Genomic DNA, 22,195 nt, shown 5'->3' on the forward strand with positions numbered 1-22,195 from the left:
ACAGAATACACATATATATCATGGACCAGTTCTGTTTAATGTTGGTTTACGGATTGTGTGCTTCTGCTTAGACATAAACATATACCAATGGTAAACCCAATCTTACTATTATAAAATAATATAAAGTATCTGATTTTAATATGTCTCGCATATGAACACAGTTCTTTAGACCTATCGCAAGTCTAGTGCAAAATGTCATCAATCATAAAGGTGCAAGATAAATCTTAGGGAAGTATGGCATGACGTACAGACTGAAAGAAACAGCCGTTATAAATCACAGCTACAGCATGAGGAAAGCTTGGGGACAGGAAACTTACTGTGAAGCCAACTGAGCATGTCTTATCAGGGGTATTTGATTTTACCTGCAGATGATCAGGAAAGTCAATGTTCCTTTATCCTGTGAAGGTTTTGGCCTTAGGGAAGAGACCCAATTTCCATGTTCCTTTTTTGCCTGAGTTATAAAAAGCATTTATTCCCTTCATCAAAAATCATTGTTTTTTTTGTCACTTGCTCAGTTATTTTACTTGATTTTACTTTTCTTTGGCTGGGAAATATCTTTAAAACTAACCAGGATGGCCAGAAAATACACAGAAATCTCTTGGAATTTAGGAGATATAACTAATTAATAAAGGACTCGGGAACAGGCTGTCTGTTTGATCAATCTATAAGTAATTCCTTAATACCATACACTATGCTCAGGGAACTAAAGGTATTATTCATTACTATCTTTTAAAAGCTGCAACACCTACAAATAAATCTTCTCATAACACTAAAAATCACCTACATGTGTTTCTCTTAGCTTTGGTTATAAAGTACAGGTAAGTGGAAGTATTTTTCATAAAGAATGCTTTTTAAAACAATCGCACAACAAGACTTTCCCCCTTTAGAAGCATCACCTATCCCATTGAATGCTGCCTATACAAACAAAAAGAATCAAAAAATGAGGTGTGGGCAGGGGGGGAGAAAGACAAGTAGGGTAAGGGAATGAGTGGGACTTCTGTTTGTAACCTTTAAATGTGACATTTCAAATGTGTTCCTGCTTTGATTCCAAGTCCAAGTGGAACAGAACAGAGCCACATTCTATTCACTTTTATGTTTGAATCCTGGCACCTCTTGGTAGAACAGATCCCCGAATGAATGAGCAGGGACAGTTTTGAACTTTTCACCCACACAGAAGATGGTCCGTCCAAAGTAAGGTTGACTCATCTAGGGTAACAGCACAGCAATAGAGTGTGTCACTGTGTCTTTGTGTACTCTTCATAGCCTGTGGATGAAAGGAGACAATCTCCTTTCTTTGTTTCTTCTCTTTCTTTTTTTTTTCTTTTTTAAACTGCATTGATGTTCATCGCTAGACCACATATATACCTAAAACCTTTCAGTTGGATCCTGCTGAAAGACGCCTCAAACACAGAGACCTTTCTTGGAAGAAAAAAAACTAACAAATGTGAAGTAAAATGCAGCACCATGAAATACAAACAGATGGAAAAACATTGATCAAACTAAGACTGTATTTTGGTTTGGCTTGGGATTAGTATTAGACCTCTGATCAGGGTTAGACCTCTGTTAGGTTTAGGGTTGCATTTCTATTCATTTGGCATAGCTTCCAAGTTTGGTATTGAGTGTGTGGGGTTCTGGTTATTTTGGCTACAGTATTTACACTATGATCACAAATATATGAACAGGAGGTCATAAAATAATTGTATGCGTAGCTGTGTTTCAAATAAACCAATTATCTCTTAACTTATCTGTATAATTGATTTGAAAGGGACTTCTAAGGAGTAAAAACTGTAATGCAGAATTACTGTTGAGCTTTGTAAACATACTTTTCATTGCCAAAAGTGGTATCAAACTGTTAACATGCGCTTGAGAAAATGAGTCTGAATTTCACTTATACTTTACCAGCCTTCTAATATTACCTTTTTCAGAAGCAAGTGCCATTCCACAGACACTCCAACTTGCATATCCCCCTATTCTCTTAAGACGACATGAAGCTTGTGAGATGAGTATTGAGTTTGTTATAGCAAACCCATTATTACTGGAATTGTATGTTCTTTTGATTCAGCAGGATGAAATAAACAATTACCACATTGAATATTGTAAAGAAACTGCACTCCTTTTAATAACACTGATACAGCCAGGCTTAGACATATTCATTATTTTGTGTTAGTATATCACACACAGAGATAGAAGATGTTTCTATTCAGTTAGTAGAGCACACAGGGGGACAAAATCTGATTAACATCTTACTTCATACATTTGCAGTTTTGAGTTACAGTACGAGGGTATCTGGTTTAGGATCGCAACATACCTTTCGAAACTATATTTAAAGTGAATCAGAAAGGGTTACTAGCTTCATCCCCAAGGTTTAAATTAAGAAGACACACACATTTGCAGACTGCCTGGAGGCACAAAACTAACAAAAGGAACAGATTTGGAGTGTCATAAGCCATAACTTGCCCAGGGTAGCCAACTGTCATTTAATCCAACTAGCAACTGTCAGTCCCAACTAGATATAAACAAGGACTGGATTCAGTTGGTGAGCCAACAGGTGCAACCCCGATACTTTTTCTCCCAGTAAGCCCCCAGTCTGCACAGCAGGTTTATTGTTAGGTCTCTACAGGGAATTAACTATATTCTGTGAGTGGAGACTCTAATGGGATCGGCCTGTGAGTGCGTATGTCGTTGGGACTTTGAGCTAATGTCTTCTTAACTGACATCTCTTTAAGCAGGATCATTTCAAAATCAGCAAGATGTTTAGTTACTGTATTGTGGCAGCAAGAGCAGGGAAGTGGACTGCCCTTATTGTAGACCCCTTTCATGATTTATATTCTTGGGCCACTGTCACAAAATACCAAATGACATATCATCACTTCTGGCTATGATGACATTTAAAAACAACGCCTTAAATCTGCATGCTTCTAACATAATGGACTTCACACGTGTGCTGAAACCTATTCGCAAATACAGGGCGGCCTGGTACACCTGTGCCATCGCTCACTGCCTACAGGAGCAGTGCCCGGCTCCCCTCTCAATAACAGCTGGCTGCTGAAATAGCTCGATTAGTCGCGCCTGCGCGGTATTCTGTGCCGCTGTCCGCCGCCCTCTGCTGGTCAGAGCGAGTACTAGCAGCCCGGCCTGACTTTCGATGCGCTCAGCGGCGGTTTGCACAGGCTGCCGCAATTAAAACGCTTGCGTGAATAAGCCCCCCAAATAAATAAATATAGAGACTTATTACTAGTTTAGACTAAGTTTGAATCCCCAATTTATAACATTTAGTCTTTACACAACCCTCAGTGTTCAAAGTTGATTTAGTATTTCGTGGAATACATAACCATCCTAGTTTATGTACATGCGTCTTTATTTTGTTCCAAACAAAACATAAGCATCGTTTTAGCTAAAAACGTCTACGCTTACTGACACAAGGAAAACGTCATAATTTATTATCATGTACACTATCTGAATAACGTCAATTACTCGACTACTAAAATATATTCAATCGGAACTTCAAATTCAAACAGGTTACTTGTAGGCTATAAATCGTTTGTAGGTAAGATCGTCATGAAAGCTCCATGGGTTTCTTTTTTTCCCAATAAACGATTGATTTATTGAGGATTTCCATTGCATTAATGAGTCGAATGGCCCCCTCTCGTTTGTAAACTTTCTTATGTTCTTATGATGGAAAATCACAACTCTGAAAACCAAATGGAAAGACTAAATGAAAGAGAAGGGGGAGACCCTCCATCACACTCCGCTCCTTCCGTGTCTGAGTCGCGCTGCATTGTGGGACTGCCCGGAGGTCCGGCGGCGCTTTTCGCCCCGTCTGTCTGCCGGAAAACTGCCTCATTTCATATTCAGCGTCTTGTCTTCTAAGAACAATGGCATTTTAACGCGATGCGCCGAGCCTGCATTACATACAGCCCTCATTAGCATCGCTATGCTTTCAGCGCACAGCACGCCCGGCCGCAGCGCTTCATCCGCGCCGCTCATGAATATTCATGACGCAGAGCCGCCGCAGCCGGAAGAGGCTCGCAGACGCCATTTTAGCGGAGCGGCAGCAGCGGCGGGACCGAGGGAGAGGCATCCGAGCCATGCAAACGCCGTTTTTATTATTTTTTTAATTTTAAAAAATAAGCATCCTGTAGATTTTTGGCTGTCGAAACCCCTTTTAAAGTTAGAGATCATGTCTGTGGAAGGAATATCGGACCAGGTGAGTGTCTGCGCTGCTTTCATGACAATGCAGGACGAGGCCTGTGGCGAACGGCAGCAATGCGCCCCAACCCCGACGCGTCCTCTCCGTCCTATGACGGGGTTTAATGGTCAGAGGAGGCTTTAGTTTGGTTCGTTGCCTCCTATTAAATGGGAAGTGTTTGTAGAGCAATCGAAATAATAATTGGGCATCGCCAGTATCAACGCAGGGCACCATCTTCGTGTTTGTGATACGTAAGGCTTTCTGCTCTGGTTCAGAAGCGCGGGCGCGGGTGTAGTAGTGTTGGTGTAACGTGTGAGTAGCGGCGGTGTAGTCACAGACGGCGTGGACGTGATTCTCCTGTCAGTCTCTGGTCAGCCTATAGACGTGCTGCTTGGCTTAAACGGTCATAAAGTGTTGTAAAATATCGCTATATAGATGTGTGTAAATAGTATATATTAATATAAAAGTAGGCCCCGTCTCCATGCCAACACGCCCCTACCTGCCGTGCGCGCGCAGGCTTTGTTCTCGTGCCCCGGGCGCGCGCTTCGCCCTCTCGGGGACGCGCAGGCTCGGGGACGCGCACGGCACCTGGCGGGTTTACACGAGTGAACATGAGCCAGAGGTCCAGCTCCTACAGGCCCATCTGCTTTTACATAAACCCAGCTGTGGGCCTGATGGTGCACAGTTAGTCATCACTAAAGTCCCCCATGAACAGTCAGTGTGTCACAAACCGTTCACACTTTCGGCCTTAATGAGTGACACCCAGGTATCAGCCTTCATAGACGAGTCTTGAGGAGAACTAATCACAGTAATGGTTGTAACAGTACATCAAAATGCAGTGTACTCTTTCCAATACCTGTTGCTAAGGACACATTAACGTGTAATTCACCTGAAATGAATCTTGAAGATGAAAACTCCAGCTGTGAGTAGTAGAGCACGCAGTAATTAGCGTTGTCGTTGCATCTCTTGCAGGCGGCAGAGTACATCCCAGAGAAGGTGAAGAAAGCTGAAAAGAAGCTGGAAGAAAATCCGTACGACCTCGACGCTTGGAGCATTCTGATACGAGAAGCACAGGTTTAGTGACCCGGGATTACGTTTCCTTATAACCGGGGTAATGGGGATGATGGTGGGGTGGGGCTTCAAGGAACCACTGAAGCTGACACATGTGCGGGTGGGAAGTGTGCTTCCACACTGTACAGATCGCATGATAGGATTGTGCAATTATTCATGGAAAAAATGTAAATGTTTCAATGGTTTCTACTTTTTAGAACCAACCTATAGACAAAGCAAGGAAGACCTATGAGCGACTTGTCGCCCAGTTCCCAAGTTCTGGCCGATTCTGGAAACTTTACATTGAAGCCGAGGTTAAGAAGTTTTAATATTCTTTCACTTTCTACATGTGTGCGTGTGTGTGTATCAAAACAGCATCAGCATTCTGAATTTCACACTGCAGTTACCAGTGCATATCATGGGTTTCTAGCCCACAAACCGGGAAAACAAACCTAACCTTTTCCTTTCAGCAGCGGACTGTAAATGTTCCACAGGTTATTTATATATATAAATATATATATATAATTTATTTTTTTCACCAGTCTATTGGGGGAAATGCACATCAATGTTGCATGTTGGATCTGCAACAGCATTAAAACTATTTTAATGGTATCGGAGTGCTTTAGCCTTTTATTTACTTGTCGTCTCAATTTATTGCCTCCTGTGTCATTTCTTTGAGCTCATTTTGTTTTTGTCCATACTGTACTTGATGCTCAGATTAGTCAGTGTTCTACTATATATGCCTAATTTATTTTTAAATGTCCATATGTATATATACATTTTTAGCCCCCCCCCTTATCAAAACCAAACACATTTGCAGGTTACAGGCTTAAAACATTTACACGAGTCACATTAAACAAGTGCTTGGTTTTCTGTAATTTTCTCTTTTCTCACAAGATTCTGTTTACCAGGGTCCAAAAAACGTTCCTTTCCCTGTAGCTGTTTAGCATTTTAAATGAGCTTTATTGTATTACTTTGTATCGGCAGTACAGTCTTCCTCCCAAGTATGTTTTCAACTAACTTGTCAATTTCTGAATCTCCTGAATCTCTAGATACAATACAAGTTCCTGTGAAATGTCATGGAGTGTTTTTATTTCCACTGTAACAGATTAAGAACTCACTGAGTCTTTGACTTTTGTTTTGGGGGTTCAAAGCACCTTGGTTTAGCACATTCGTCTTGTTGGGAATAAGGGGATGATGGGTAACATTTTACACAGTGAAAACTTTTAATGTGCAAAAGGAAATGGTTTAGTTACCAATTCACTAAAAACAAATGTGCTCACCCAAGGTCTAGTAAAAATGTTGGTGCATCCCCATAAAGGCAAAAACACCCCAGAAAATACAAAGACACCCCCCCATTTTTTTCCCTTGTTGGAAGGAATCTCATACAGCCTAAAATGTTTATAATGTATTTCTGTATGCAGAGCACTAGAATCCCCTAGTCACCCTGATGCATATGTGAAGGCACATGAATACACTATCTGAAGGGATGCCCAGGTTTTAATAATGGCATGTCCTTAAGTTTGCATACACTGAATTTCTCAAGGACAGCACAAAGGAAAAACCTCCTTAGTGTATAATTTATTAAGGTGAGTGAGTTTTAAACTAAGATTGTTTAGTGGTGCTTCTAGTAGTAGCTTGTCTTTCACAGGAGTATTTTATTATGTATTAATTGTATCTTTAAAGTTGTTTGTGATCTTTGAAGTGGGCTTGTGGTGGAGAGTTAACCATTAGTATTGTAGTGCAAAAGTTACAGCAAACCAATATGACTTTTTGTTTTTATATGAGCATGCAGTATATTTAATGCTTATGTAACTTGTAGTTACTTTGTTCACATTTAGACTGAACTCATTTTCTGGATTGGCATTTTGTCATTATGTTATCATTCTGTACTGACAATTTAATATACTATTCCATTTAGCAGTGACTAAATGTAAAGGGTTAATCAACATTTCTTCAATTTAATCCATCAGGTTTGCATCATTTACATTGCACCACAGATTTGAAGTTTTTAAATCAGTTTGACCTGTCTTAGTACCACATTTGGAAGATTTACAGCAGTTAAATTCTGGACATTATTTTTTGTGGAACAGTGTCTTATTGGAAGAACTGAATCAGTTGTCCCTCTTTCTGTAACTAAAAAGAATCCAGTTTAACTCGCAGCACTAGCTTGTAGACTCATGTTTGTAGATCAGCTTTTCTAAAGAACTACTTAATATTTACTATGTTTTCAGTTTTTTTTTTATTTTTTTTATTTTGCTAAATGATTCTAAAATTAGCAATCTAATAGCGAAACTAAATTGGAACTACAGACCCATGCATTTGTAGTTCTTTATTTTATGCTGATGTTTCATATTTGTAATGTATACTAAATATTCAATTTTAAAGTGGCATGTTTTTCTAACCTGATATGAAAAAAAAAAAAAAATTACATGCTGCTGCTGGGCAGTTTGAGGGGGTGATAATTGGATTGCAGAATGTTATTGCAATTCTTTCTGGCATGTGAAAAGGCAGTGCAATCTTATGACCTTGTTACTGATCATCTAGTGGTAACTAACATTTTAGCTTTGCGAGTGCTCTGGTTTCTGATTTTTATTGACAAAAGCAAAGCTTGTGCTGCTACATACACAAATATAGGTTATAACTACAACTGGTCGTAACTGTGCTGTCGTGGGTTTTGGGCTGTGTGAACCCCTGCTCAGCCATACCATTAAGAATTCTTATTGCTTGAAAAGCCATACTTCATGCTCCTAATCTGAAGCGCCTGTTTCAAGTTTTGCTGCAGCCCACCAGGAGCTACAGTGGTTAGACAACTTCTTGGATATCATTGTCTATGTAGCTTCTTCACCCACTCATTGCAGTGTAGTCCAGTGTAGCTTTTGGCTGCATGTAGCTCTGCTCTGATCTCTTCCTGGAATAAGTGGACAGCTGCTTAACAGAGGAAGAGGCAATAGGCTTCAGTCTCTGGACCCTGTGGTAACCCCAAGGCCGACATTGTTTCCTTGAGATTCAAACCTTTAGATTGTTGCCAACTGGGACTCGAAAGATTAAAGCGATTTCCTGGAAATGCAACTAATGCTAATCGTGGCTAAATATCAGTGCAACAAACTAAGCCTTTATTCCTGTATTATTCATGAGCCCTTGACATTCTTCTCCACTGTTAATCTAGAACTGGTGCAGGAACATTTTATTTGATTACATATTTTAATATAAGGATACATTTTGTGTTCATGGGTATTTCATATGATGTTATCGAGGATGTGAAACTTATTTTGCAACTGGTCTTCCCTCCTATAACAGTTCAAACTTTTGAACAACTGGAAAACTCTTCAATGTCTATCATAATCGGGACTGCTAATCAAAGTCTGCCTTTAGGATTGTATTCCTGTAGTACACACACTTTAAATCCCCAAGAAATATTGATCCAGTAACAATTTGTCATAAATTAATGTATTCTGTATTCTTTCCTCTTTGCTTGAGCAGTGAAGCAGGGAGGGATAACATACTATAATAAAATGTCTCTGATTGAATTCTGTATTTGTATCTCTTACATTGTCTTTTTTGACTTTCAGAAGTGGTAATTTCTAGGTAGTTACCCATCTGTGTATTGACTATTGTATTTAGTTTTGTCCACCTGCAACCATCCTGCCCTCATTCCCATAACCCCACCTCACAGTGAATAAAAATCCATCTGTGCCTTATATCTGCCCTGTTTAGCCTTAGCCATAACTTCATTCAGATATGTGTGTAGTAATGAAGGAAAGGTGATATTGTACACTGCAATTTGTATATGTATGTGATCTTTTTACTTTCCTATAAGCGGTAAACCTTTTTATGAATCAATAATAACAATCTACCAAGTTTTTATTTTTATTACCTGCTTGGTAAACAAACTTTTTTGCAACTTACTAAACAAGGTGCTGCCATTTTAAATAATAGTAGAATTTTCTGCCCATCAGTTGAATTAGGATTTAAATAGTAGCTACAGCATGCATTATTGCTTCATTCCTGTCCAGAATGAAATTATGCATTCATAGACATTAACATAAAGGTTGTTTTATTTTCCTATATGTAAAATTACTTTGCAAAATCATGAGCAGGTATTACAAATTAATCTCCTGTAGTGTATGTTCTGTTTTTCAAATGTGTATATATATATATTAAAAAAAAAAGAGATGTTGACTATACACTTAAGGCACAAAAGCTGCACATGTTAAGCATATTCCTTATTTTAATCTGTTCCTTGGTAAGTATGACAAGGATGTAAAACTATACTTATACAGGCTCACTGTTACTGCTCACTAAAACCTACTTACAAAATAATGTACTATAATAGGTCTTGATAGTTTTTTTTTTTTTTTTTTTTCCTAAACCTATGGAGCACAATTTAAGATGCTTTCAAGCAAATAAGTAAGGGTTTTCATTTTCAACCATACAGTGAGCTTGTAAGCAAAGCACTGGTTCATCTGTATTTTCTTATGTAGACCTGCTCATTATACAGTATTAATTACACGGTGTAACTTTTTTTTTTTTTTGTTCCTAGGTAGTAAGTGTTATTTCCTAATTGCTTATGCCTCAAAAGTATAGAAAATGGCTATTATTCCCCACAAACTTTGCTTTTGTGACCAGGACAGTGATATTTTGAAATGTAATTATTTCCAAGGAGAAAACTGACAAATTTGTGTCTTTTCCTTCACATAGTCAGAAAAAAACTACATATGAATCCAAATTAACATGCATTTATACTGATGTAATAGTATTTACAGTATAAATCTCGAAAAACTACTCGCTTCTAAATCTTTTGTAGTCATTTTAGTATTACTTTAGTATAAATGTTAATTTGGATTCATATGTTTTTTTTTTTCTGACTTTATGTGAACGAAAAGACACATTTGCCTGTTTTCTCATTGGAAATGGGTCAGTTTCAGAATATCACTGTCCTGGTCACAAAAGCAAAGTTTGTGTTGAATAATAGATATTTTCTATACTTTACTATAAGCAATTAGGAAATAACACTTACTACCCAGGAACAAAAATTGTTACATAGTGTTATAACTGCTACCCATGGCATCTGTTAATCTAAACTGATTTATTTTGCAAGAATTCAAGATTTTTGTTTTGGAAGTGTAATATTTGTTCTCATTCATAATTTTATTTAAATAATGAATACAATTTTAATGTAAGATCTATTCTGAAGAATGTAAAGTATTTTAAATGGTTGCACATTTACTTCTTACTTCTAATTTCTTACAATAAAACTTCACTTTTTGTGGAATCACAAATGGCGCCTCTAACGTTTTTTGAAGTCTCTCTTAAGCCAACCTCTCCATATTAAAATGTTACCATTGTTCATTCCTTAATTTTAAAGAATACGATCAACACACAATATGGTGTTGGATTAAATTCATTACCAGTGCATTAAATAAGTGTAGAATGTCCATTTCCTCGGCTGCTTTTTAGGTACAGCCCACTAAGAATTATTAATGTAATTATTCGCTTAAAACACTTTTCTTGTATGCTTGTAACCAGTCTGGGTCTTGCATGTTTGAAGTTGTGTGTAATTCCGAATAAATTAAACAATTCTCGGTAAGTGTGATTGGTTACGTTAAATGTATTTCTCAATGCTGTTGGAATATTTATTCTGTTTATTGCTATCCACACATTTATCTGCCCTTTTTAAATACTTCAACCCTCATCAACACAAATATTATATGGGCTAAATGCTAAAAGCATTTATAAAATATATTTGTTAATTGTGACAAAATATAGTCTCCGGTCTCTTTACTGAATGTGCTCCTAGTCTTCATTTATTCAAAGCTCAGGGAGCAGCACGCTAACCCCATCAGTCATACTCATGTGTTAGTCATCTGGTTTTCCACAACATTGGGTTATTCATTTGGAAAGCAAATGCTCTCTGTGTTTTCCTGTAGGATGTAAAGTGTTTGTACTTTTGTTTGGACTGCTTTGCCATGCTGATGCAATTAAACACTGCCACAGACACTTGCCTCTTAAAATTTGATCTTTCTTTGAGTACATTATTATTATTTTTTAAACCCTATATAACAGCAGTACAGCAGAGAAACGTCATTCTCTATGAATTCCTCGTTCAGGTCTCTAATACCATGGTCGCAGGGTTGCTTTCCCAGCTGTAGTGTATATCGCTGTCAAGATTAAAGGCGTATCGATTTCAGCATTATGATCGAAGATGCAATCAAATTGAGCTAAATTAAGTTAAAGAAGTCGATCATGTTATGGTATATGCTCTAGCCAGCATGATTGTGATTTGAAAAGTGACCTTTGTGATATCAGCACTCTAGAACGTCTGTTGTACCATATTAGATTTAATGAATTTGTCTCTTTAAAGTTCCCTATTCTGTAGGTCATCGGACTGTGTAATCTTTGTAGTCCCATAACTCTGTGGAACATTAATTCTCTTGGCGGAAGTAGTGTTTGTATACAGCGATATGTCACTTGCTTTTTCAGGCTTTCGCAGTGGGTGCCCTTCCTTTTAGCATTTCTGTGTTGCACACCGCTCTAGGGTTTAGACAGTCTGGTGCTACCTATGCCAACAAGTCCTTTTCCTGGTTAAACAACCAGTTTAATTGATTTACATTTGCAAAACAAAGGATGTTCTCTTTTTTTAAACCTCAGTTTAGATGCATTTCAATAAGGAAGTTAGCAAAAAATACCTCAAGATGGAGCTTTTAAGAATTTAAGTTTTATTTTTTATTAGTTTTTACTCAAATGCTTGGCAGGCCCCCTTTTTAATACAGGGTACATGATTGATTATAATTGCAGCTTCAGAGTTTATTGCTCTTGGCCAGAATTTACCTTTCCATCCCTGTTGTGGAGACAGGTGACCATGGTCACCAAGGTAAGCGTTCACTCCAAATCGTGTCTCTATCAGAAGACGTCTGTTAAATCCAGTATGGGCCAAATACCGTATCTTTATTTGGGCCAATTTTGTTGATGCCTTGGACATACGGGTTTTGATATGAGTACCACTTTCTTTTCATTAATGCATTTAATTTTCACCATTTGATTTTATTTTTGATAATGTTTTATTTATATGTACACTTAGTTCTCTCTCTAACAAAAATGTAAATATCCATATTTTAACCTATTTCACAGTGATGGTAGAACTAATTAATTTATGCATTCTGAATACAATGACAGAGCTTTGACCTGATTTATGGACCACCAGTGAAAGAGATGACTTCTCTTTTTCTGCATTATTGAACACATCTTAAAGGAAATACTGAATCCACAAAACCATCTCCAATGCAGCTGTAGATGCAGTGCAGTATTTGATAAAATTAATTTGCTTGACCTTTATGTATTGTGACTACTCAAACCTTGTGTATATTTTTGGTTTATAAATGATTAGCAAATTGAACCACTATCTGTGGTCAGGGTCTGTTGTGCTTTAGTTTTTGCAATTTAGGAAGAAATCCTATTAACTGGTTTTGGGAATAAATAGTAATCTTTGTAATGTACACTTCTTCTCGAATGGGCTGGTGTCTGCTATCCCAAACACGAGTATCTCTGGGGTTGAGAGATTGCTGCAGGAACCTGGCTGTAGCTGAAAGAAGCAAAAAGTTTAGATCTAAAGGAAGAGCAGGAAACTTTCAGATGACCAATCTTGTGCCTGTAGCTGCCGCGGGCCAAGTTCCCGTGGATATCACTGGGGTGAAGGCATCTCCAGCCAGGACCGCATGCTTCCTGAGCTGAAGCACAATACTCCAAGTGCAGGGTGAGATGGAGGCTATTCCATCAGACTTTCAACTCATGAGGTCGTTAGTTGTTAATAATAGACATCTCAGAAGACTTGTTTTCTGACGTGAGGAAATTAAATGGGGAATTTGGTTAGTTGTATCCAACCCTGATCCTTACAGAGCGCTGGGAAGCGTTCTTGGAGTGATTGGTGATGCCTGAAAATTGTATTAAAAGAAAATGCAATCTCAAATTCCCTACTGATTTTTTTTCTGAAATGTAATTCAGCAACAAATGTCAGACCCTTTTTACAGAACCCCCAGCAAAAGCAAAAATTAGAAAGTACTGCATCTGCGATTTCCTTGGTTTATTTATGCTGAAAGTAAATTTCTTACCAATTACCATTACCAGAATCTGCTCGAACAACTGTCATGTGGCAAGAGTTTAAACCCTAATGGTGAATAAGAATTTGGATTAAAAAATAAATACAATTTCAAACGTTGAGAAAAACAAGCCACGTCTCATTCTTGTAAGTTACATTTTGTTCCGTGACCACAGAATAGATTACATTCCTAAGAGATCAATCTATTGTGTTTTTAGCCGTATTTATGTCTAGCAGGGTGATTGTTCCTTGCCCAATCTTAATATTGATTGAACATATTCAGTTGAGTGCACAGGCCAAATTGAAGAACTTTATTCACCAAATGTATGTGAATAATTGGGTGTGGATCTCTCGTGCATTGACAAAGCTCAAATCCCCCCCCTTCCCCAACACACACTTTTATACATGCAGCTGATACAGTATATAATACAGGTTTCAGGTTTTATACTATTGCCATCAGTCATTACACCTCTACCATGAATGAGACATCATATTCAAGGTGTGAGGTTTTTTATTTTTCTGTACAAAATTGAGCCAAAGATTTGTCACTGTATGCAATAACTACATGACTGTAAATTCCAGATCAAATCTGTATCAACAATACATTGAGGTATTTATTTACTTCCCTTTGACTTTACGATTTTGTTAAATCGTGTGTAGGAATAGAGATCTGGAATGGATTTGTACTGAAATAAACATTAGTTTTTACCTTGAAAATAAAAAAAAAAACTATTAACTGTCTTTGTGTGAACTTCACTTTGTTGATCTTGTTGATTGCGTGAGTGTGTGTGTGCGTGTGTGTTTTTCATTCATTTTAAAATTATTCTTGCTGAATTAACAATACATTATCTGTTTACAGATCAAGGCTAAAAACTATGACAAAGTTGAAAAGGTGAGTCACCAACCTAGGTAAAGGGTTAACAACACGACACAGGTTTAATCAAAAGTGTGTTTTGAAAAAGGAGGCTCAAACTTTCACCTGAGGTTCTGCTAATGAAAGCTTGATGACATTTGAATAAATTAACTGATTCATACACCACCTGAATTCACAAACCAAGTTGCCAGTGCTTTATAGCCCAGCTGCTCCCACACTGGTAGTTGAACAACGAGATGAACCAGCCAGACAGATAATGTAGCTATTCATGTGTTCTGTGGGAAATGGTTGTAATGCTAACATCTATTGCATGTTTAGTTTATATGTACAGAACATGCCCAGTCCAGGACTAGATAGATGGTCCTTTTACCTGGGAGGTGCATAGCAGCAAACTATAGGAAAGACCGCTGCAAAAGCATTCTAAGTTCAGTTGGGCAATATTTCAAGTATTTTCATAACCTTCACTAGAAGATGGTATTCTGCGAGTGCTGTCGTGTGGGACGCTCCTAGTCGAGTGGAAAAAGCTCCGGTGTGTCGACGCTGGCTGAGGTGCCGTCATGGCTGGCTTCCAGATCGCTGATGCTCATCTCTGCTCAATCGGCACCTGACATACGGCCGAATCAGCTCTTATTTATTGCCATGCCTGTGAGCACTCTCCCCGTCATTCCCGCTTTGAATGCATCAAGCCCCCAAGGATTTACATCTGGCAATTAGGTTGCTATTCTGTGTCACTCGGTATGGTTCACACGCTACCCACCACAGGAATATCAACTGAGAGAGTTGGTCTTCAGTGTTGTACTACACCAGTCATTCAGCTATTTTCTGTGGCCGTTTGTGTACTTGCCACATTATGGCTGGCATTAAGTAAATCTAAATAGGATGAAGACTAGTATAAATACACTGGTAGTGTTTGAGATTGGCCCATGTGTATTACTTTGAGACCACCTAAGAAATTAGTTCTGAAGCAAGGTGTCGGTTATTATTATTATTATATTGTTATGTGTCAGTATGACGTTTCAAAGATTTTCCCAAGAGTGTATTCACAACTTTTTTCTTTTTATTTTATATAAAGCTTTTTCAAAGATGTCTTATGAAAGTGTTACACATCGATCTCTGGAAATGCTACCTTTCATATGTTCGAGAAACTAAAGGAAAGCTGCCAAGTTACAAGTAAGAGCAGTTCCTTCCTATTCCAGTTATAACATTGTGTATGTTTTTGTTTTATAGGCAAGATGGTCAGCTTTTAAATTATCCAAATTTAAAATATGTATTCCCTTTATTATGTATTCACTTTCTCCAAAAATGAGTAGCTTTGTTGTGTGGCTTGATTAGCCCAAACCTCATAATGTAATGTATGTCAGGAAAACCGAAAAGTAGTTATTTGCAGCCAAGTTAAAACACTTAAAATTTATTAAATGTTTGTTTTAATAAACCACAGGAAGAAATTCTTCAAAAGTATGTTGTCTGTCAGATTACAAAGAACACTGTATTTCTTCTTCAAATCAATGTCTATTTGTGTGTTTTAGGGAGAAAATGGCACAAGCTTATGACTTTGCCTTGGATAAAATTGGAATGGAGATCATGTCATATCAGGTAATGGACAGAACATCTTGCAGACTGGTTTGGTTAACGTGTACACTGAATCTCATGAGTGAAATGTCTCCTTGGCTTTCAGATATGGGTGGATTATATCAACTTCTTAAAAGGAGTGTAAGTATACCTGAGCTATCTATAAAATTGTATTTCTAATCTCGGTTAAAGATAAACTTGAGTTTGACACGCTTCCTTACCCTGTGTCTAGTGAAGCTGTGGGGTCTTACGCAGAGAACCAGAGAATCACAGCCGTGCGCCGTGTCTACCAGCGAGGCTGCGTCAATCCCATGATCAACATTGAGCAGCTCTGGAGAGACTACAACAAATACGAAGAGGCAAGTCGATGTGTAACACAGCTAACAACAGAGTTTAAATAACAATAAAAGCTTTTTCTGCACACAGGCCCTTGACCGTTCTATTGTATTTCATGTACAAAATCTTCTGAATGAAAGGATAATTTACATGTGCCTTTTCAAGTTCAGTGTTTCTAGGATAGAATTGATCATGAATAGAACTTGCAGAAATGGTTTTATGAAGCTGTTAGTTTTGTGTTTACAAGATCATGTTGTTAGGTTAAGCAGCTGTTTAACAAATTGTTTAACAGATTTTTTTTTAATAGGGCATCAATGTACATTTGGCCAAAAAAATGATCGAAGACCGCAGCAGGGATTATATGAATGCAAGAAGAGTAGCAAAGGTAAGTCCTCCTGCCACAGGGAAGAGAACTTTGAAAAGGTGGTTGATCTTGCATGTATTACTGAGATTTTTTAATCTGTTATTAAAATAATCCCATTGTGATTTATATTTAAAGACAAAGGGTGCCTTTATTATTTATTTTACAACTTGATCTCTATGGGGCAGAAAAATGCCCCTCCAGGTTTCAATGGAAAACGTTCTGGATGAAGATTGAAATATTCGTGTTTCTGTATTACTACATTGATAAATGCTCCAGAGCTCGAATGTCTGCCGTGACGTTACAGTCTGTCCCGGAGCCGCTTCTCAATCGGTCTTGGTCCGTACTAAGTGAGGCCTGTTAACGCGGTTCCTGTTGGGTCTGTAGGAGTACGAGACTGTGATGAAGGGCCTGGACCGCAATGCCCCCTCGGTACCGCCGCAGAACTCCCCGCAGGAGGCGCAGCAGGTGGAGATGTGGAAGAAGTACATCCAGTGGGAGAAGAGCAACCCCCTGCGCACCGAAGACCAAACGCTCATCACCAAGAGAGGTGGGAGCCCCGGCATGACGGCGCATTCGAGCACCGAGGGACCGGCTGCGCTAGGCCCGCTCTGTCACGGCCGTTTCTTGGAGCAGAGAAACCCGTGACATGTGGTTTCAAACTAATTCTTTAAATCAGGTGTCAGTTAAATCAGGGCTTTGAATCAAACTCAGTTCCTGGAGGGCCATGTGTATGCTGGTTTTCGTTCCAACCGAGTCCTCAATTACTTAATTTGTCCAATTAAGTAATTGAGGACTCTGTTGTGGGCCAGCATCATACACATGGCCCTCCAGGGATTGAGTTTGAGACCACTGCTTTAAATCATACTTTTTTTTTGCCTATCAGATTTAATTCTAACCTGATGTACATGTCAACACTGTGATGTGGTGTGAATGATGATCATAAAAATTGTAGTCCAGTGGATGATTTTGTAAGCAGACACAGGCCTGGCAGCGCACTGTGGCGTGGGGGCGGTGTGTGAGTGAGCGTGCCGTTCTCTCTGTCTCTCGCAGTGATGTTCGCCTATGAGCAGTGTCTGCTGGTCCTGGGACACCACCCCGACATTTGGTATGAAGCGGCTCAGTACCTGGAGCAGTCCAGCAAGCTGCTGGCGGAGAAGGGGGTAAGAGCTGGCGTTTCTGTCCCGCCGTGTTTAGGGTTGTGATGCCAGTGACACTTGTTGTTTTAAAAAATATTTCTCTACTGACATCTGTATTACTTGCTATAGCCAAGTATGACTTGAAACAAATATTTTACAAATGTGTATGATCATTAAAATGGTGTTAATGGTGCCATTTTGATAATGTACTTAACTATAATTTGTCAAGACAATAATAATGGTCTTTATCGTTGGCTGTGCAGGTCTGTCACATTGTGTGATGTGCGATAGGCAGGGCTCTTATTTACTGGCAGCACTACACAGCATCCCATTGTAGCCGCTTGCAGATAAATCCCAATGCTGTATGTTGGCTGGAAATAATCCTTGGACTGCCATTCTGTATAAATAATAGTTTTTAAGTTCCTGTTTTCTAACTCTACATAATGCCAGTTGATTTATAACTATTGTTGAGTTGTTGTTTGGCTTCAGTTTTATTAGTGTGTTAAATCAAGACCATTTCCCTGCCCGAACTCTCCTACAGGACATGAACAATGCAAAGCTCTTCAGTGACGAGGCTGCTAATATTTATGAGAGGGCAATTGGTTCTTTGTTGAAGAAGAACATGCTGCTCTACTTCTCGTTTGCAGATTACGAGGAGGTGAGAGGTTTATATAATTTCACTTCAAAAAGAAACACATTTCTTTCTTTACCTCTCTTAGTGGTTTGCATTGCTATAATGAATATCCTCTGTGGATGCCTTTTCTCTCTTTCCAGAGTCGAATGAAGTATGAAAAGGTGCACAGCATATACAACCGCCTACTGGCAATAGAGGATATTGATCCAACGCTGGTAAGAGGTTTATTTCTCATACAACAGAGCTCTTAATCAATGTGTTCTGGTTGCTTTAAAAAAAAGTTTTAATCAGTATTATAATTTATCCTTGGAAATATGTGATACACTCCCCTGTAGTGAGAGCCCTGTGCTTTAGGTTTTTTTTTTTTTTTTTTTTTTTTTAACAGATCAGAATACATTTTGATAAATGAAGTTATGCAAAGCACAGGGCTTGACTTTAAATATATTTTGCATCCTTTGTGCTTTAAAGAATAGTCCTGGATAATCAAGATATTTTTAATGCAGTAAATCTTGGTAGGTAAGAGCTGTCAGCTATGCTTTTGAATCCTGCAGTCTTTGCTCCCTGTACCACTCTGAACGTCTTCTCTGATACGAGTGTTTTCGGGGTTTTTTCGCTGTAGGTTTACATTCAGTATATGAAGTTTGCAAGGAGGGCAGAAGGTATAAAATCGGGCAGAATGATCTTTAAGAAAGCACGAGAGGACCTCCGGACACGGCACCATGTATACGTGTCTGCTGCGCTGATGGAGTACTACTGCAGTAAGGTAACTCGCATCCTTCATTGAGACGTTCCTCAGAAAGCCTGTGGCCATTGATAGCTGTGGTCTATTACTGCGCTGTGCCCACTTTGCTCCCAGTATATTTCTTGGCAAAGGAAAAAAAGACCAGACAAACCTGAACTTTCTCCTCATTTCCTGTTGAACTTTACATACATTTTACAATTTGAAGACAAGTCATTTAATCAGAACTGAGCTGTGCTGCATTAAGTTTTGTTGTTACAGTAGCAAATATACCATCTTTACAGTAACTTTGTATTTCTGTCTGTGTATCCTTTTGTTCAAGCTCTTCTGTTTATATTGATTTTTTTTTTCCGCACAGGACAAATCCGTGGCCTTTAAAATATTTGAACTAGGTTTAAAAAAATATGGAGACATACCAGAGTACATCTTGGCCTATATTGATTATCTCTCTCACCTCAATGGTAAGTGCAGAATGATAAAAGAGTTTGTCTACTTTGTTTATCTCTGAAGCAACACTAAAGACTCCTAATCAGACAGCAAACATATTTCTGTGTGAAAGATATTTTTCACATAGTGCTGTTATTATTCCAGTGTGTTAGTTCTGCAGAGTAAAGACCATTAATATGGAGCCCACAGCACACTTCTTAACTTGTGCATGGAGAGATCAGATTTAATTTAGTACTCTTGGCCCAAGGAATGTTATAGTGGAGTTGCCAAACAAAGAGATCTGTCTTTGGGCTCAAACTTATTTTATCTGCTCATGACAGCCGTAAAAATTAAAAACCAAACGTTGCATTTCTTTTCCATTTTGCAGAGGATAACAACACCCGAGTTTTGTTTGAGCGCGTTTTAACGTCGGGAAGCTTGTCACCCGAGAAGTCTGGGTAAGGTGGTGTGTTTTCTCCTTGTGGAATATGTGCATCATGCCTGCATTGTCAGGCAGCTTTCCATAACGCCTCCCTTCATCTGTTACGTGTGTGTGTTGCAGAGAGATCTGGGCTCGGTTTTTGGCTTTCGAGAGCAACATTGGGGATTTAGCCAGTATCCTGAAGGTGGAGAGGAGGAGGTTTACCGCCTTCAAGGAGGAATACGAAGGAAAAGAGACCGCCCTGCTGGTGGACAGATACAAGTTCATGGATCTGTATCCCTGCTCCTCCAGTGAACTGAAAGCTCTGGGTTACAAGGTGTGGATTCAGGTTTATGTGTTTATTTATCACCCAGGCAGGTTATGTTTCTCACTTGTATATATTTGGATTTCATATAAGCATGCATTTTCAACTGTACTGTTACAGTCTTGTGTCTTCAGGAAAGACTCCTTCATTTGAAAGAGAAAAAACAAGAAGAAAGCGCTTCATCGAATACCTTCTGAGAGAACAACCATAAGAAACGTTTGCCTTCTGTTGCAGGATGTATCCCGTGCCAAATTGTCCCTGATTCCCGAAACCGTCGTGGCTCCCTCCATTGTGCCCGTTCTGAAGGATGAAGCCGACCGCAAACCCGAGTATCCTAAACCAGACACGAACCAGATGATCCCGTTTCAGCCCAGACATCTGGCCCGTGAGTGCGAATTCACTCCAGTAACGCGACTGAAAACACACTCGTATAATGCACCCTCTCGGCAGCCCAGAAGCTTGACTAGTCCGATTATGCATAGGAACGGGTATTTCTTCTACTTAGAATACACTTTTAAATAAACAGAAATAACCCAGCTGCCAGGTTCTGCACATATTGTCATCACTGCTGTCCTGTGAGGTGTGCTGTTCCGGCAATCTGTTCGAGTCACGCTCACCTCTGAATGCGTGTCACCCCCGCAGCTCCAGGACTTCACCCCGTGCCCGGAGGCGTGTTCCCGGTGCCCCCCGCCGCTGTGATTCTCATGAAGCTGCTGCCCCCCCCGACCTGCTTCACGGTCAGTGGCATTTCTACCCTGAATGGCAAATGTGTGAACTCCATCCCTGGTTACTCTTTTTTGACAGCAGAGCCAAATGTGAAGGGATCCATCTTGATACAAAGGAATTGCACCCCCGTGCTTGAGAACTGTATCCTAAAGTTGAAGTTTGATTGTCTATAGATGCAGTATGAGCCCATCAGCACCCTGCTGTCACTGGTGTTGACCTGTCTTCTGTTTCACAGGGTCCATTTGTGCAAGTAGATGAACTGATGGAGACGTTCCGAAGATGCAAGCTTCCAGAAAGTAAGTTTCACCCTGTTGCGCTGCGTTCACTGTCAGCCCAGTTAATGTGTGTGGCGGATAACATGCAGTCATTTCATGGCTATTTATTTCAGCTCGACAATGTGTTACTAGGTCTTGTCAAGCTCGGGTGGTTTACTTGAGTTTTTGTTTAAGGAAGCCTTAAAAACCGCTCGCTTTCTTACTGCTGTCACTCGGAACCACGCGAGTCCTGTACGAGGACGACTCCCACACGCGTGGGCCGGGCAGTAATGTAGCACATGTAAACTGTGTTTTTGTGCCCCCCCCCCACTCCCTTAGCGGTTGATGCTGCAGTGGAGATCATCACGGGCCGGCAGCCTGAGTTAGTGTCCGAGGGGAACGGGCCGGTGGAGAACAACGCAGTGGTCAACAAAGCGCTGAAGAGGCCGAACGCCGACTCTGACGAGGAGGAGGAGAAAGGGGCCATCGCCCCTCCCCTACACGACATCTACAGGGCACGGCAGCAGAAGAGGATCCGATGAGCAGCCCAGCCAGGGATCTGGAGCGAGAGACTCTTGTGCACTGAAGGATACGTCATTCTCTCGTGTAATGTGCTAAAAGGACCTTCCTTCGACCCCCCCACCACCCCCGGAGGACTGTAGGGAGACAAGGCTGTGCCTCTTCCAAAAGCACAGTTCAGCGCAGACGCGCACGAGGGATACCTTGTGCTGAGAGTGTCACTGTACAACCGCCCCTCTGAGCGCGTTCCTCGGGGTCTGGAGGCGCTGACGAGAACACGGATTAAGCTTCATTCTGTCTGCTGTTTGACGCATCTCGAGTCTTGTGTTTTGTTATGTTTTTTTTTTTTTTTTTGAACAGTTTTATTTTAAAAACTGGGTGGCTTATACTGTATAAAGTTTTTAATTACCAACCTTAATTTGACACAACGTTCTGAGTTTGCCATGACTAGTTGCAATATTTATGGCAAAGTTGAGTAATTCTGTTTTGTAGTCAAAAGAAGCAAAGCAATTTCCTTCAAATAAAAAAGAAAAATCAA

General features: G+C 39.6%; 1 protein-coding gene across 1 annotated transcript; it reads left to right on the forward strand.

The window, feature by feature from the left end:
- The first annotated feature begins 3,830 nt into the window (after positions 1-3,830).
- On the forward strand, positions 3,831-22,195 carry cstf3 (cleavage stimulation factor, 3' pre-RNA, subunit 3). The gene is made up of 21 exons (XM_066700489.1): positions 3,831-4,207; positions 5,162-5,263; positions 5,458-5,553; positions 14,194-14,226; positions 15,281-15,378; positions 15,735-15,801; positions 15,884-15,918; positions 16,010-16,136; positions 16,421-16,498; positions 16,862-17,024; positions 17,528-17,637; positions 18,155-18,271; positions 18,388-18,462; positions 18,867-19,010; positions 19,345-19,447; positions 19,801-19,870; positions 19,975-20,170; positions 20,393-20,543; positions 20,801-20,895; positions 21,120-21,180; positions 21,478-22,195. Exons 1-21 carry the CDS (start codon positions 3,935-3,937, stop codon positions 21,678-21,680), a joined length of 2,397 nt encoding a protein of 798 aa, XP_066556586.1. The 5' UTR covers positions 3,831-3,934; the 3' UTR covers positions 21,681-22,195.

This window comes from Amia ocellicauda, chromosome 4 (genome assembly GCF_036373705.1).
Source record: "Amia ocellicauda isolate fAmiCal2 chromosome 4, fAmiCal2.hap1, whole genome shotgun sequence".
Classification (NCBI taxonomy): Eukaryota; Metazoa; Chordata; class Actinopteri; order Amiiformes; family Amiidae; genus Amia; species Amia ocellicauda.